The sequence below is a fragment of the Engystomops pustulosus genome, chromosome 8, assembly GCF_040894005.1.
Source record: "Engystomops pustulosus chromosome 8, aEngPut4.maternal, whole genome shotgun sequence".
NCBI classification, from domain to species: domain Eukaryota; kingdom Metazoa; phylum Chordata; class Amphibia; order Anura; family Leptodactylidae; genus Engystomops; species Engystomops pustulosus.
Window position 1 is genome coordinate 28872408 of NC_092418.1, and position 16472 is coordinate 28888879.

General features: G+C 45.2%; 1 protein-coding gene across 1 annotated transcript in view; it reads right to left on the reverse strand.

The window, feature by feature from the left end:
• Nucleotides 1-16472, reverse strand: part of FAM20C (FAM20C golgi associated secretory pathway kinase) — a 126915-nt gene that overhangs the window by 20031 nt on the left and 90412 nt on the right. The window contains exon 5 of the mRNA XM_072120479.1: nt 15546-15661. Coding sequence (XP_071976580.1) covers nt 15546-15661 — 116 coding nt within the window. The remainder of the gene's footprint in view (nt 1-15545; nt 15662-16472) is intronic.

The following is a 16472-nucleotide window of genomic DNA, read 5'->3' on the forward strand; positions in this document are numbered from 1 at the left end:
GGTGCGATAACAATTTTATTTCATTTTCCCAGCAGTGTCCCTTGTGATAAAAATAAATGATTTATAAGGAAATCTTCTAAGGAGAAGACAAGGGAAGGAGGCTCGCATCCGTCTGATTCACATTCCATCTTCCCGGGAACACAATATATGGCATTTGTTAGCCGAAATCTCCCCCTCTCTGCTATTGGTGATGTCCTTCAGATGAAATCTACGTCCCGCGCTCCTGTGTGTTGTGATGTCTCACAGAACTATCCGCCTGCAGAGTATATGTATATATATATATAATTCCATGGATAATTCTATCCCAAACTGAGAATTACATGCTCTGACTGCCTGCCTCTAACACAGCGGGGTCTCCATGTACAAGACTGCACAGTACTGCCTCCCCGAGCCAAACCTAACTACTGCTTACTATTGTTATGGTATATGGCGGTATAATTCCCTGTATATATGATTATATATGATGTATAGAGAGTGCACAGTACTACTTCTCTAGATCTATACACCAGGTATAACTCCCTGTATACACTCACCGGCCACTTTATTAGGTACACCTGTCCAACTGCTCGTTAGCACTTAATTTCTAATCAGCCAATCACATGGCGGCAACTCAGTCCATTTAGGCATGTAAACATGGTCAAGACAATCTCCTGCAGTTCAAACCGAGCATTAGTATGGGGAAGAAAGGTGATTTGAGTGCCTTTGAACGTGGCATGGTTGTTGGTGCCAGAAGGGCTGGTCTGAGTATTTCAGAAACTGCTGATCTACTGGGATTTTCACGCACAACCATCTCTAGGGTTTACAGAGAATGGTCCGAAAAAGAAAAAACATCCAGTGAGCGGCAGTTCTGTGGGCGGAAATGGTCAGAGGAGAATGGGCAGACTGGTTCGAGCTGAAAATCGACACCTGTTACAACCAAGGTAGGCAGAAGAGCATCTCTGAACACACAGTACGTCGAACTTTGAGGCAGATGGGCTACAGCAGCAGAAGACCACACCGGGTGCCACTCCTTTCAGCTAAGAACAGGAAACTGAGGCTACAATTTGCACAAGCTCATCGAAATTGGACAGTAGAAGATTGGAAAAACGTTGCCTGGTCTGATGAGTCTCGATTTCTGCTGCAACATTCGGATGGTAGGGTCAGAATTTGGCGTCAACAACATGAAAGCATGGATCCATCCTGCCTTGCAGGGCCGGATTAAGGTTGGTGGGGGCCCCTGGGCGCAAAATCTGGTGGAGGCCCCCACTGAGTGTAGCGTACACATACGTCCTCCTGCTTCCTTTCCACTATCCAAAGAGTAACACCACTACATACAGCCGCCTCATCCCCAGTAACTCAGCTACATACAGCCGCCTCATCCCCAGTAACTCAGCTACATACAGCCACCTTGCCCCCAGTAACACAGCTACATACAGCCCCCTCGCCCCAGTAAACACAGCTACAAACAGCCGTCTCGCCCCCAGTAACACATCTACATACAGCCGCCTCGCCCCCAGTAACACAGCTACATACAGCCCCCTCGCCCCCAGTAACACAGCTACATACAGCCGCCTCGCCCCCAGTAACACAGCTACATACAGCCCCCTCGCCCCAGTAAAACAGCTACAAACAGCCGTCTCGCCCCCAGTAACACATCTACATACAGCCGCCTCGCCCCCAGTAACACAGCTACATACAGCCGCCTCACCCCCAGTAACACAGCTACATACAGCCGCCTCACCCCCAGTAACACAGCTACATACAGCCGCCTCACCCCCAGTAACACAGCTACATACAGCCGCCTCACCCCCAGTAACACAGCTACATACAGCCGCCTCACCCCCAGTAACACAGCTACATACAGCCGCCTCACCCCCAGTCACACAGCTACATACAGCCGCCTATCCCCCAGTAACACAGCTACATACAGCCGCCTCATCCCCAGTAACACAGCTACATACAGCCGCCTCACCCCCAGTAACACAGCTACATACAACCGCCTCACCCCCAGTAACACAGCTACATACAGCCCCCTTGCCCCCAGTAACACAGCTACATACAGCCGTCTCGCCCCCAGTAACACAGCTACATACAGCCGCCTCGCCCCCAGTAACACAGCTACATACAGCCGCCTGGCCCCCAGTAACACAGCTACATACAGCCACCTCGCCCCCAGTAACACAGCTACATACAGCCCCCTCGCCCCAGTAACACAGCTACAAACAGCCGTCTCGCCCCCAGTAACACATCTACATACAGCCGCCTCGCCCCCAGTAACACAGCTACATACAGCCCCCTCGCCCCCAGTAACACAGCTACATACAGCCGCCTCGCCCCCAGTAACACAGCTACATACAGCCCCCTCGCCCCAGTAAAACAGCTACAAACAGCCGTCTCGCCCCCAGTAACACATCTACATACAGCCGCCTCGCCCCCAGTAACACAGCTACATACAGCCCCCTCGCCCCAGTAAAACAGCTACAAACAGCCGTCTCGCCCCCAGTAACACATCTACATACAGCCGCCTCGCCCCCAGTAACACAGCTACATACAGCCCCCTCGCCCCCAGTAACACAGCTACATACAGCCGCCTAATCCCCAGTAACACAGCTACATACAGTCGCCTGGCCCCCAGTAACACAGCTACACACAGCCGCCTCATCCCCAGTAACACAGCTACATACAGTCGCCTCGCCCCCAGTAACACAGCTACATATAGCCGCCTCACCCCCAGTAACACAGCTACATACAGTCGCCTCGCCCCCAGTAACACAGCTACATACAGCCGCCTCGCCCCCAGTAACAGAGCTACATATAGCCCCCTCGCCCCCAGTAACACAGCTATGGGCAATACGCCTTTGAGTGACAGGACCGGTACCAACTGATATCTGAGGAACAGTGGTGTAAATATACTATGTAAATACATATGTTATGACTTTATTTGTGTATATTCAAGCCAATTAACATGTTTTATTTCCTTCTTTTATAGATGTCACAATTACAGCACAAATACTCACCTTGGAAAAGTGGTCACCACAAAATCACCACAATCACCTCTAGGATCAGAAACTATGCCTAAATGTATTCTATCCACAATTGGGGACTTCTGCTTTTAATGGGGGACTGCTATTCATATAGGTACAAAACGTTCCAACTATGAGACTGTGTGAGGAGTAGAGAGCTGACCGGTAATGGGCACCTGTTGGACTTCGGTTCACAAAGGGTTACCCCGAAGTCGGCGTGTTGCCAGGCACACAGCCGGCCATATATGGCAGGCGATTGTCTAGGCACCTACACCTTTGGTCTCATTGGAGCGGTGTACTTGGGGATTCTTTAGGATTATTTCACCTATATCTCCTTTGGTAGTCTTCCCTTTTTCAATATGGTTTCTCTGGCCGAATTGTCCTGTGTGCGCAGGCGCGGCCGACGTCACGATCATGTGATCTAGAATTTCCCAGTATTCCTCACTCGCATTATGTCACGTGACATGCGAGCATGCGCAGTAGCGTTTCTCGGACGCCAACTCTTCTTTACTGATCCCATGGTGAGCACGTAACCCTTACAACTGTATAGCACATTTGCACTTTATATGTATCTCTGTACACTAGATATATGAATTTTGGATATAATATTGTTATGCCGATGAAATTCACAGATGTATTTTTGAAATGATGTCACTTCCTTTTTATTGTATATAAATTTGAGTCACTCTGTATACACCTTTGCTTGAGAAAGGCTCCAGGCCATAGGAGCCGAAACGTAGCTTGGCACATGTTGGAATAAACTACACTTTTTTTCACAAGCCTTTGGAGTGCTGCCGTTTTTACACAATAGATACATATATACACAGTAGATGCCTATATACACAGTATATACATATATACACATATACACAGTGGATGCCTATATACACAGTATATACATATATACACAGTAGATGCCTATATACACAGTATATACACATATACACAGTATATACCCATATACACAGTATATACCTATATACACAGTATATACACATATACACATATACACAGTGGATGCCTATATACACAGTATATACATATATACACAGTAGATGCCTATATACACAGTATATACACATATACACAGTATATACCTATATACACAGTATATACCCATATACACAGTATATGCCTATATACACAGTATATACATATATACACATATACACAGTAGATGCATATATACACATATACACAGTAGATGCCTATATACACAGTATATACATATATACACATATACACAGTAGATGCCTATATACACTGTATATACACATATACACTCATATACATATATATACACATATTTACACACAGACAAATACATGTATATACTTACCCCCGGTGACCGGCCGTGGCGTCAGGCAGGCGTTCGGGCGGGTGCTTGTTCGGGCGGGGGGGGTTGGGTTGCTTGCTCGGCCGGGGAGGAGGGGTGGCGGGTGCTTGTTCAAGCGAAGCGGAGCCGTGCGGGAGCAGGGGGCGGGAGCGGGGGGTGGGGCCGGTTCGAGCGGGGTTGCTTGCGCGGGGTGAGCCGGCGGGGCGGGGCGAGCCGGCGGGGGGGGGGGCATTGTTGGATAGCGGGGGATGGGGGGCCATAGCGGGGGATGGGGGGCCAGGAGCCGGCTACCTGTGTCGGGGGGGGGGGCGGAGGCGGAGTCACCTGTGCCGTGCGGGGCGGGCGTCTCCGCCATGCTGTGGTTTGTAATGCCGGGGGAGGCGGGGGGAGCACGCTTGCGGAGGCGGAGTCACCTGTGCCGTGCGGGGTGGGCGGCGATGGGCGGCAATGGGCGGGCAGCGGGCGGCTCCGCCATGAAGCGTTATGGACGGACGGGGAGGCCATGCAGGGGGATGGGCGAGCGTGGAGGCAGTCACCTATGCAGAAAGATGGGCGGGGAGGCGATCACCTATGTCTAGGGGCGGCGGGCGGCTCAGGAGAGTGTGCGCGGGAGGAGTGGGGGTGCGGTCTGGTGGGGGCCCCTAGGGGGGGCAAGATGGTGGGGGCCCCGGGGCTCTAGCCCCGCGAGCCCCGCCTACAATCCGGCCCTGCTGCCTTGTATCAACGGTTCAGGCTGGTGGTGGTGGTGTCATGGTGTGGGGAATATTTTCTTGGCACTCTTTGGGCCCCTTGGTACCAATTGAGCATCGTTGCAACGCCACAGCCTACCTGAGTATTGTTGCTGACCATGTCCATCCCTTTATGAGCACAATGTACCCTGTAACATCTGATGGCTACTTTCAGCAGGATAATGCGCCATGTCATAAAGCTGGAATCATCTCAGACTGGTTTCTTGAACATGACAATGAGGTCACTGTACTCAAATGGCCTCCACAGTCACCAGATCTCAATCCAATAGAGCATCTTTGGGATGTGGTGGAACGGGAGATTCGCATCATGGATGTGCAGCCGACAAATCTGCGGCAACTGTGTGATGCCATCATGTCAATATGGACCAAAATCTCTGAGGAATGCTTCCAGCACCTTGTTGTATCTATGCCACGAAGAATTGAGACAGTTCTGAAGGCAAAAGGGGGTCCAACCCGTTACTAGCATGGTGTACCTAATAAAGTGGCCGGTGAGTGTATATGATTATATATAATGTATAGAGAGTGCACAGTACTACTTCTCTAGGTCTATACACCAGATATAATTCCTTGTATATATGATTATATAATATGTATAGACAATGCACAGTACTACTTCTCTAGGTCTATACACCAGATATAATTACCTGTATCTATGATTATGTATAGACAATGCACAGTACTACTTCTCTAGCTCTATACATCAGCTATAATTTAATACATATAATCTATGTATCTATATATATATTATATTTCCAAAGAAACATATCTTTTTGTAAGTCATGGTATAAAAAAGGGATTCTGGCTGTCTGAAGTCACCACTAGATGGAGCTCTTTACATTCAGCCAGTTCCGATTGAATTTGAAGGGGAGTTCCAGTTATGGGCTCCAACTGATTGACAGAGCATTGGGTTCCATAGCAGAGGATCTATTCCATCAAAGCCCCTCTATTAAGTACTTGCTCTGGGCGATACTATAACTGTTGTTCTATATTGTATAGTTCTACGTATGTAATGACCAGTAATAAATGTATAACCTATAAAACTCCGCAGTCACGGGAGGAGTTCATGTGTGCCCAGAAGACAGGTCAAATAATAATAACCGTCCATTTAACAAAACGCCCCTTTAAAACCCATAAAACCTCAGCAGTCACGGCAGGAGGTCAATGCGGTCGATACAGAGGGCACATTCATCACACAAATACCCCAAGAAATTCATGTGATCTGTGTACACGCGAGACAAAGGACAATGACGACAATTGTGGATTCCTAATGGAATCTTTCACAAACGCATATTTATCACATTTATCATCTGCTCATTTCCCACATTACGTCGCATCAAGCAGAAGAAATAATTCCTTCAATAACTCATTTCATGCAAATTCTTTTTTACCATAAACTTTGTGATAATCTGCCCTTTAAGAGTCCTTTGCTTTGGTCAGGTCCTACGTGTTAGAAATATCTCTTCATAGAAAATGATCATCTGTCATCTGAGTAGGAAGTTCCCTGTGGTGTAAGTTGACCTCTACATTGGATTGTCTTCTGCTGGAACTTTGGAGTCCTTTACTGCGTTAGAGCCTGTGCCCACTTGAGCATCCTCTGGATTATAACACAAAAAATCCACAATGGGTGCCCTGAAAAGCTTCCGACTGGCTATTAGACTGAACTCTGGGGTAAGAGATTAGGACAGATTCAGTAGTAAAGGAGTAAAAGGGGTCATTTTCATGAGCTAGGGGACATTAAGGGTCTCAAATCCATTACACAGAGACCCTGTGCACTCTAGGTTAATGTAATTTCAATGACCTTTAGGTGGTTTATATGGACACCACCTATGGGTGCCAAGCAGAAACAAAGCTATCAGAGGGGGATCGCGAGGGGTAACTCCAAACTCCGGGACTTTGGGAGGTCTAATGTCCAGATTTTAACTCCATGGTGGATATTTATTACGGCTTCTCTACCAGAAACAAAATGAATCACTCCGATCCAGGACAGTTTTTGGTATTCTCCAACCTGCAAGCCACTATGGGCGTGTCCAGGTAGAGACTGGGCGGAAAGCTTGGCTGGGCGGAAGGCGGGCTGGGGCGTCACATTTACTATAGTCTCTGCCAGAAAAATGGGGAAAAACTAAAGCAAAAATTTCCGCCAGTTCAGATCTGGTGTACAGGTCCAAACTGGCAGAGTTTGTGCCAGTCTTTAATAAGAGGCTGTAGCCTTTTAGTGAATACGGGTACACAACCACTGGCCGGGAAAATTTTAAGACTGGAATAAAAACCTGTCCCGCCTTCCATCCCACCCCGCCTTCCTTCCCGTCCCGCCTTCCACCCGCCCCAGCTCTCTGCCCACTCTCCATCCGGACACGCCCATAGTAGCGTGCAGGTTGAAGAATACCAAAAAATGGCCGGGATCTGAGAGATTAATTTAGTTTCTGGTAGAGGAGCCGTAATAAATATCCCCCATGGAGTTAAAATTCCCCCCTGTTTCTTAATACAGCCCTTTCATGGTGTGGAAAGAAGTGATTATGGAAGAGAAAAACAAATATGGCTAAATATAGTAAGAGACGTATCCTTTAAGTCACTACAGAATAATCAAGCCCTAACAAGAACCTATATCTTCAACTACACAGTCATTTCATTGGGTTGGTATAGATTGGTATAGCTGGATTTGCCCCCCCCCCCCTATATTAAACCCCTGGGTACACCTCTGCTCCACAGTCTCCCTCCAGCAGGTAATTTTACTGGTAAAATGAATTGTAGAGACCATAGAGGCCAGAAAGCATCATTATGGCAACTTGTCAAATCTCTTTTTCTTCCCTCTACCAATCCACGGGACGCTGGAGGCTTCCCATTGGCTTTTCTCCATCTCCTCTGAAGTCATGTATGTGCAGAGAGATCCTAATTAAATATATGAAAAATGATGAGGCACCCACCGGTCTATGTACCGAGATAAAAACTTGTTAGGAAAGGAGGATTTATAACAAGGCCCTTAGGAGGCACCGAGTCAGCGCTACTTCACAAATGTCAAGATTCCTTATCTCACTGTTCATCTATAGAGGACCCAGCACCGTGCATTGTTGTGCCTCGTGTTGTGTCCTTCAGACCTCTGCAGGACTCCGTCACTTCCAAGGTTTTCAGCTAAAGTATCATCTAAAGAGAGGATTTTTATCATGCGAGCCCATAAGACAGCTCGAATAATAATAACCATCCGGTCAACAAAACGTCCCTTTAATTGTAATTACCCAAAGACAAGAAACCATACGGAAACATTCAGCCTGCATATTATAGTGTGCTCACCACCAGTACCGCCTTCACGTAGTCAGCTCTAGAGGGGAGGGGGGAAGGAGCCTGAGCACCACTTACAGAGGCCATCACTTAATTCTCATGACTGCTTTAACCCTAGGGCTATCAAAAAGTAGTAGTAGTGGTAGTAGTAGATATATCTACATGTTTACAATTTAAAGAATAAGAACATATAGATGGTAGATGGGTAAAAGAAAGGGATGGTAAGTTAAGATAAAATAAGTGTAGGGGGAGGGACAAGGATAGTAGAGCAATGGAAACCCTGGAGAGGGGGTGGAGAGAGGATAGGGAGACCTATGTGTGTATATAGTATGCATAAATATATGATGTATATATACCGGTACTATAAATGTGTGTATTTGTGTATATATTGTAGGTATGTATTAGAAGTATATATACTGTATGTATAAGTTAATAAATATGTATAAATGTGTGTGTATGAGTGAAGAACTGTATGTGTATATAAAAGTGTTATATTGTAAAAAATATGTATATTTTTTAAGGGGCCCTATTCAGAAGTCTGCTATGGGGCCCTGCCTCTCCTAGTTACGCCCCTGGAGTTGGAATATTATAAAACTAAGGCAACATTTTAAAAACATCACTAAGGTCCTTGCACCAGTTTTCTGTCGGACTTTGCACGTTCCTTTCAGCGCAAACTGCTTGCACTGGTATTTAAGAAGTGTCTGCATTACCCAAACTTGGGTGCGTTTTGGTGCTCAATCGGACCCTGCGCCACATTTAGCATGCAAAGTCAGACAGAAGTGTGTCACATGCCCCATGTTAAAGGTGCACCAAAAAAAAAGTTGGTCACTCTATCGTAGCAGTGCAGGGGGCGCCGGATTCATGAACAAGTTGCACTATAAATCCTGAATTTGGCGCCCCCTGGACACTACACAGGCAAACTGCATTTAGTGCATTTTGCAATGTTGTTAGTAAACGTGCCCCCATGTGTGTGGCGAGGCGAGGTGCTGGGACAGCCTTCTTATTCATACAGGGAATGTGGCCGCGCACTATCCATACCAGGAAAGACGGGTTACCAGAGCAATGGGATGCCGGAGAAAGTGCGCCGCCCCCTCTCTCCCCAACAAAGCCAGGTCCTGGAAGTTTTGGTAACCCTGGTAACATGGCGCAGAAGGCGCACCGGTGAACGAGGACAGGGGCGGAGTGGCCAGGAGCTGAGCTACCATGGAAACAGCACCGCATGGACCCCAGCCTTCATTTGATAGGCGTACTTTCAAGTAAAAATCCTGAAATTTTACTTTCACTTTATTTTTCTTGCTCACTCTGTCAAATTTCGCTCTTACAAGAAATCACATGATACAAAGGTCCCTGAAGACTCAATCTGCAAACTTTAGATTGGTAACTGGTTAAAGAAAAGGTCATTGCACTGAAGCTCGTTGGTATCTAAGCTGAGCATTCATACACAGGGCCAGGGGATTGCATAGGATTCGGACAGAATAGGAATGTAATTCATGCGATTACAGTACAGTAACTGCAGCAGGGGGAGCAATTATAGAGCAGGAGGAGCTGAGCAAATTGTACATAGTGTCCTATCTACAGGCAGCATGTTATAGAGCAGGAGGAGATGAGCAGATTGTATATAGTCTCCTATCTGCAGGCAGAATGTTATAGAGCAGGAGGAGCTGAGCAGATTGTACATAGTGTCCTATCTGCAGGCAGCATGTTATAGAGCAGGAGGAGCTGAGCAGATTGTACATAGTGTCCTACCTGCAGGCAGCATGTTATGGAGCAGGAAGAGCTGGGCAGACTGCACATAGTGTCCTATCTGCAGTTAGCATGTTATATAGCAGGAGGAGCTAGGCAGTTTATAAAGTGTCCTATCTGCAGGCACCATGTTATAGAGAAGGAGGAGCTGAGCAGATTGTACATAGTGTCCTATCTGCAGGCACCATGTTATAGAGCAGGAGGAGCTGAGCAGGTTAGTCTAAATCTTTTGTTAAAAAACTTTATATCAATCTCATCAGCTAATTCTCCTCTATATTACGATGCCTAAATATTGGATAGAAATTTTCGATGACATCCATGTTTCCAGTAGACATCTCCTTTAAGATATAGTCATTAAATGCAAAAGAAATGTAGTCCTAAAGAGTTAAGTGACAACTCCGGCTCCACCATCTGTAGATACAGGGGGATGCTATGGAAACAGTAACTGTATGTACATTCTGCTGCGGAATATTATGACAGTATAATAATGAACACAGTATAATATCTGTAACATTATAGCTCTGGCTCCACACAAAACACTGCTCAGAAAAACAATGCAGTTTTTGATGCAGATTTTTGAGCAAATGCCAAAAAATGGGTTAAAAAAAGAACTGGAGATGTAGCGAAAGGTTTCTAGTATCCCTTCTCCCTGGATGCAGCTGGGGCTTTGGCTCCAAAAATGTAATGAAAAAACTGAATCATATTTTTCAAAAAATACTGCAGTGCCTCCACAGGAGACATTGGGTATTACATAGTCTTGTATGTGCTGGGTCCTCCAGAGAAAGAGGAAGCTCGTTCCATTTATGGTGTGGATGGACTGTAACCATAGAATAGGATTGAGGGTGATATTTAGAAAAACTTTAAAAAATCCCGTTAAAATATTCGTATTGATAGCAATTACCCATTTGTGGGCCCAGGATAGTGCTCCTTGGTGTCCATAGACTCCTTTCAGAATGGGAATGATTGAGTGTTGATGGAGCAGGGCGAGGATGAGACAGTGTAACAGCAGAGCCCTTCTGTCTCATTAGCATCATTTTAAAAGTTGATTTTAGAAGGAAGGAGGCCATGGATACTAAATATAAGAAGATGACCACAGTCACGGTGCCTGGATCTATGAGTAAGTGTCCCGGGTAATCATGATGGATTTGGATGGTAGATTTCCATTACGAATTCCTCAAAAACTCTTTGGCTTCCAATGACTCATAAGACATTGAGTCTATAGACACCAAGGTGCTCCCGGCTCGAGAAATCAGTAGTCCCCTGGACGCCGTGCCTTAGTGGGCCCCTTTGCAGTGAACTCACATGGCTGCATCTCTGTCCTAAAATATTTCCTAGTTCATCATTCCAAACAGCCCCCACATAGGTATTTTGTATAAAGCACCCTAACACCATATGGATTTATTAAATACTAGATATTAGATGTGGGCCCTCCCAGCAGCTCTGGGCCCTGACACTTGCCCAGGAATGCCCAGTGCTGGCGCCGGCCCTGCCTGTGCCCATAAATGAGTAATTGCTATCAATACGAATATTTTAATAGGATTTTTGAAAGTGGCTTTCTAAACTTTGCTGCTCAAAACAACATCCCCCCCCCCCCTTCGCGCTCCCTAATATCGATTTCCCTAAACAGCCGCTTCAATTAGCGCCCGGCCTCCTGTATGTGGCAGCATTTTCCTTGACAGTAGAAAAACCTATAAAACAATTTGCAGCTATGAGCTTATTATTCCGACTTTGTGTCTTTAATGTTTGCCTTAATGACTCCGGCATCGCCTTCATTAGTCTCATTGACTGCATCCCATATAATGAATAGCCCCGGATTCTGGTTATAATAGTAAACACACAGACCGCGGATTTTAATCCCACTTTCTTCTCGCACAGCGTCTGCAAACTCCTACACAGAACAGGTAAAGCCACAAAAACAAACCCGAAACCAGTACACAACATAATTTACAATCTGTCCCCAATCCCCTGCCTCTCTGTTCATAGACAGGAGTTTACTTATAATTCTTTTTTTTTCCTTGTTTTTTTCACATTTTCTTTTTCTTCCCTAATGCTAGTGCCATCAGAACAATGTCCAAACCTTTGGACCAAGAATCGATGGCCTTTCCCTACCTTACATCTACATTACATACCTACCAGTTAATATGAATGAGATGACTCTGCTCATGATGTCCCAGTCTGTACTGTACTTTATAACTGACACATGAGCTGCAGAGGACTGGAAGCCTCAGTCTATTTTTACTGGTCTACCAGAGTGCATGAAAAATGGCATATCTAAGTTTGCATCTGGTTCAAGAATTTTGAACATGTAGAATTGACAGAGAACCTGTTAATAAGTATGAGGGCCCCCAATTTTCTTTGTGTCAGTGTGCCCAAGCCATCAGGGATTTAGTGTCTCATACCTTTTTACTTAATTTGTGAGGGTGGAAATGTTCTTGAGATTTCAGGTGGTAAAGGTAATAAGTGTCTGATGACTTGATTCCACTAAGAACCCGACAAATACACCCGATGTTCATGCATGATGCACAGTGAAGTGTGCTGTACTGTGAGCATGGGCCAGGGGTCCGAAGAAGATTCAACTTACAGGACGATGTGGCCATCAACCCAGATAAAAAGGTTTGGGATCCTAAACCCTGGTTGCTGGGGGTGTAACTACTGGGGTGGCAGGCATACCAACAGCTAAAGGGTCTGCAGTGTCAGGGGGCCTCAGCATCCAACCTGACACACTAAAGAAAAGAGTATGTGCTCCATTATATACATTTTATCCTACACATTGTACAGCTTTATAAGTATATAACAGTGCACATCATGGACAGTTCACAGACAGTGCTCAGATAAGAAATTTCAAGGGAGGGGACATAAGAATGACAGGACTAGGAATCTCTCATCTCTATTTCCTGCCGTCTACTCCCCCAATGTGATCTGCAGCTACTGGGCTGCATGAAGTTGTATCTGTGGCCCCAAAGAACCCCTTGGGACCCCAAACAACCGCCTGGGACAAGAAGACTGCCTGACATTGAGTATATACATATATGTGTATAAATGTATTGGTATTTATATGGCATGTATATATGGTACTGTATGTGTGTATATATACGTGTGTATATACTGTATGTTTAATTATATGATAAATATATATTTATATACAAACATACATAAACTATATGTGTGTGTATTTGATGTGTACATATATATACTGTATGCATAAGTGTAGAAATGTAAATATGAGTGTAGAACTGTATGTGTGTATGTAAGTTTATAAATGTATGTATATATGAATATATAAGTGTGTGTGAATGTACAATTATGTATATTTTTTAAGGGGAAGTGGGACCCCATTCAGAAGTCTGCTATGGGGCCCTGCCTCTCCTAGTTACACTCCTGCCTGTTGCCTGAAGGCATGCAGGTGGATTAAGGGAAACCTTAAACCTACTGACACGATCTCTTTAAAGGGAACCTACCACCACGAATCTACCTATAAAGGTAGATCGGGTGGTAGGTGGATCAATAGGATGTGAAAATAGAATTTCTTTTGGAAATTTTTATTAGGCACAAATGTAAACGATCCTGCCGTCTGCGCATGCGCAGAACAGAACAGTACAGCGCAGGCCTGCTGTTCTGCGCATGCGCAGACGGCAGGATCGTCGGACGATCCACCATCTTCCTCTGTGCCGATCCTGCATTGCAAGTCACTGAGGTCACCTATATTCATCATGTGGCCTGTTTTTGGTTCTGTCCCATTAAAATAATTGGGGTTGAGCTGCAATACCAAGCAGGGACACTCTGTTCTGTACTACAATTCTTCATTTTAAAAGTTTTGGACAACAAAAGGACATTTCTTGATGATACTTCCCCTTTACGTTAAGATCAGGACAATGAGTAATGCAATAAGAACCAGGAAGTGTCAACTAAAGTCACATCCTTAAGATCCGATAGTCAACCCCCTCTCGCCTCATCTGACCACAGCATCTGAGTGATGTAACACATTTCAGGGTCTCGCTGCTAAAATGATGACACCAGCCCAAATTATTTATGGAAGTCTGATTCATCGCCCATGTCATATCTGTATGTGTCCATGTTTTATGAACTGTGGCCACTTACAGCCCATCAGCTCCTGATCCGATCCCATTCACAGATAAAGCAGATTTCAGGCCCAATAAATAATCTGGCTCCGAAGGGCCCTCCGGACGGTTCTCTGCATAATGATACTGATATAATTAACAACCGCATCGCATATCATTAGAGGATTGTACGTCTAAGAATCAGCGCACGAACTCGGGGAAGTGCTTCACCAATGCTCTTACATCTTCAATCATTACTCAAGGGGACGAAAAATGCTATTAGCCCGCTCCTTCAGTAAGACAATTGCGCGAGGATGTGACCTGCAAACGCGCCTCTCGCGTCCCTGGAGTGAATGCGGCTCCCGGTGGAGTAACTGTGATAAATGGAAGAAATATGCATCATGCCTGATATTACGAGGCATAAAGAGCTGCCTATATTATTCATCATACTTAGAGGCTTTTTTTCTCTTTAATGATTGCAGGGAAAAAAAGGGGCTTATTTTGCAAAAAGTGTAGGGTGTTAAAGGGGATCTCCCATCCAAATGTATAATTGTTCCTCTGTGCTTTTATTTGAATGTATTATGTTTTCTACATCGTATCACTGGGACACACGAAAGGATGGAAATAAAATATTTCCCTATATTCGGATCAATTTAGGATCGACTGAGGTCCTGCGCTCATCTCTCCTGTTGATTGGTTGCTTGGAGCAGTCAATTACACATTTGATGTGTACATACTCTATGGGGAAGATTCATCAGAAGTATCTAAGAGCAGAAGCGTTCTAGTTGCCCATGCCAGCCAATCAGAGCTCAGCTTTAATTTCCCACAACTGTTTATAAAATTAAACCTGAGCTCTGATTGGTTTCCATGGGAAAATAGAACATTTTTACCTCAGAAACCTGTGATAAATCTGACTTTATGGGGTAGATAGGTGAGGTTATTGGTTTTCATGGGAAAATAGAACATTTTTACCTCAGAAACCTGTGATAAATCTGACTTTATGGGGTAGATAGGTGAGGTCATTGGTTTCCATGGGAAAATAGAACATTTTTACCTCAGGAACCTGTGATAAATCTGACTTTATGGGGTAGATAGGTGAGGCTATAACCCATGTGGAGGATAAGGGTTCTTCACCTAACAAGGGAGGCTGCCGTTGGTGGGGAGGGTGTCTCAGTGGTGGGACCTATATGTATTGAGATATTTATGGTTTGTGTTAGACCCCTTTATTAATAAACATCCTAAGAAGGCAATGAATACAGAAGATCCATGTTGATATGAATACATTTTTCATCATCTACCTTTCAGGATCCAGATTTCATATAGAAAACACACAAGTGAAACACGATCTATTAATCATGTCCGTCACACATGAAGGTTCTGTTACCTGGAGAAATGAAAAACGTCCTCCACAGTTTCTTATCCCTCGTCACATCTCTTATTTCTTTGGTCATGTTCACCAATCTACCAGCGACAGGTGGAACGCGGCGGAAATCCAGGATCCTGTGAGGAGCAATAGAAAATCGAAATGTATTGTATTATGGGTAATCGCAGAACCTCTATTGCTTGGAATGACCACAATTATTCTGAAGGCTTCTTCTAACCCTGACAATGCCACAATTTCTAGGACATAAAAGTTGACTTGTATCGGGGGACGTCTAATCCATTAGGAGCTATGGCCACAGCTAAGGAGACGGCAATAACTGCTCATCTATGACAGATTCTAGGTCCCAGAAGAAGCAGGGGTACCCCAGAAAGTTCTTTACATTTGAAGTTTGGAATGGGGGGGAAAGGGGTACTCGGTGAGTTTTCAGTGGAGTGTCCAAAGGTGGCCGCACAAAACAACCAAAAAAGATAGGACATTAATAACCTTACTAGTCCCTCCAATAGATTTCCCCTTTGCAGTCAAAACCTATATCTCCCAACTTTTCCGGATGGGCAGTCCCGGTTTTCGGGCTCTGTCCTGCTTGGCAGGAGCTATGTACCCTTCGAATGCTGACGGAGCTGATTACAGTGATAATACACAAGGCCCACAGCCTCCTGCACTATCACTTCATTCCATAATTGCCACTAGAGTGGTCTTGTGTTCCCAGTGTTCAGACTCCACCAAACCTTCATTTCACAGCATAAACATATTGGGGGTAGGGGGTTATCAATGCTTGCATTGGCATATACACCTTGATAAAGGTACAATTATGGCACACGATCAGGAATTGCGTCTTCTACCCTCTCACCCACCTTCACGTGAAGTGGCCAACTTCACGCCTGTGCCGCTGCATTAGCAATCCAGTTCTTGGCATAGGACAAAGCTCAG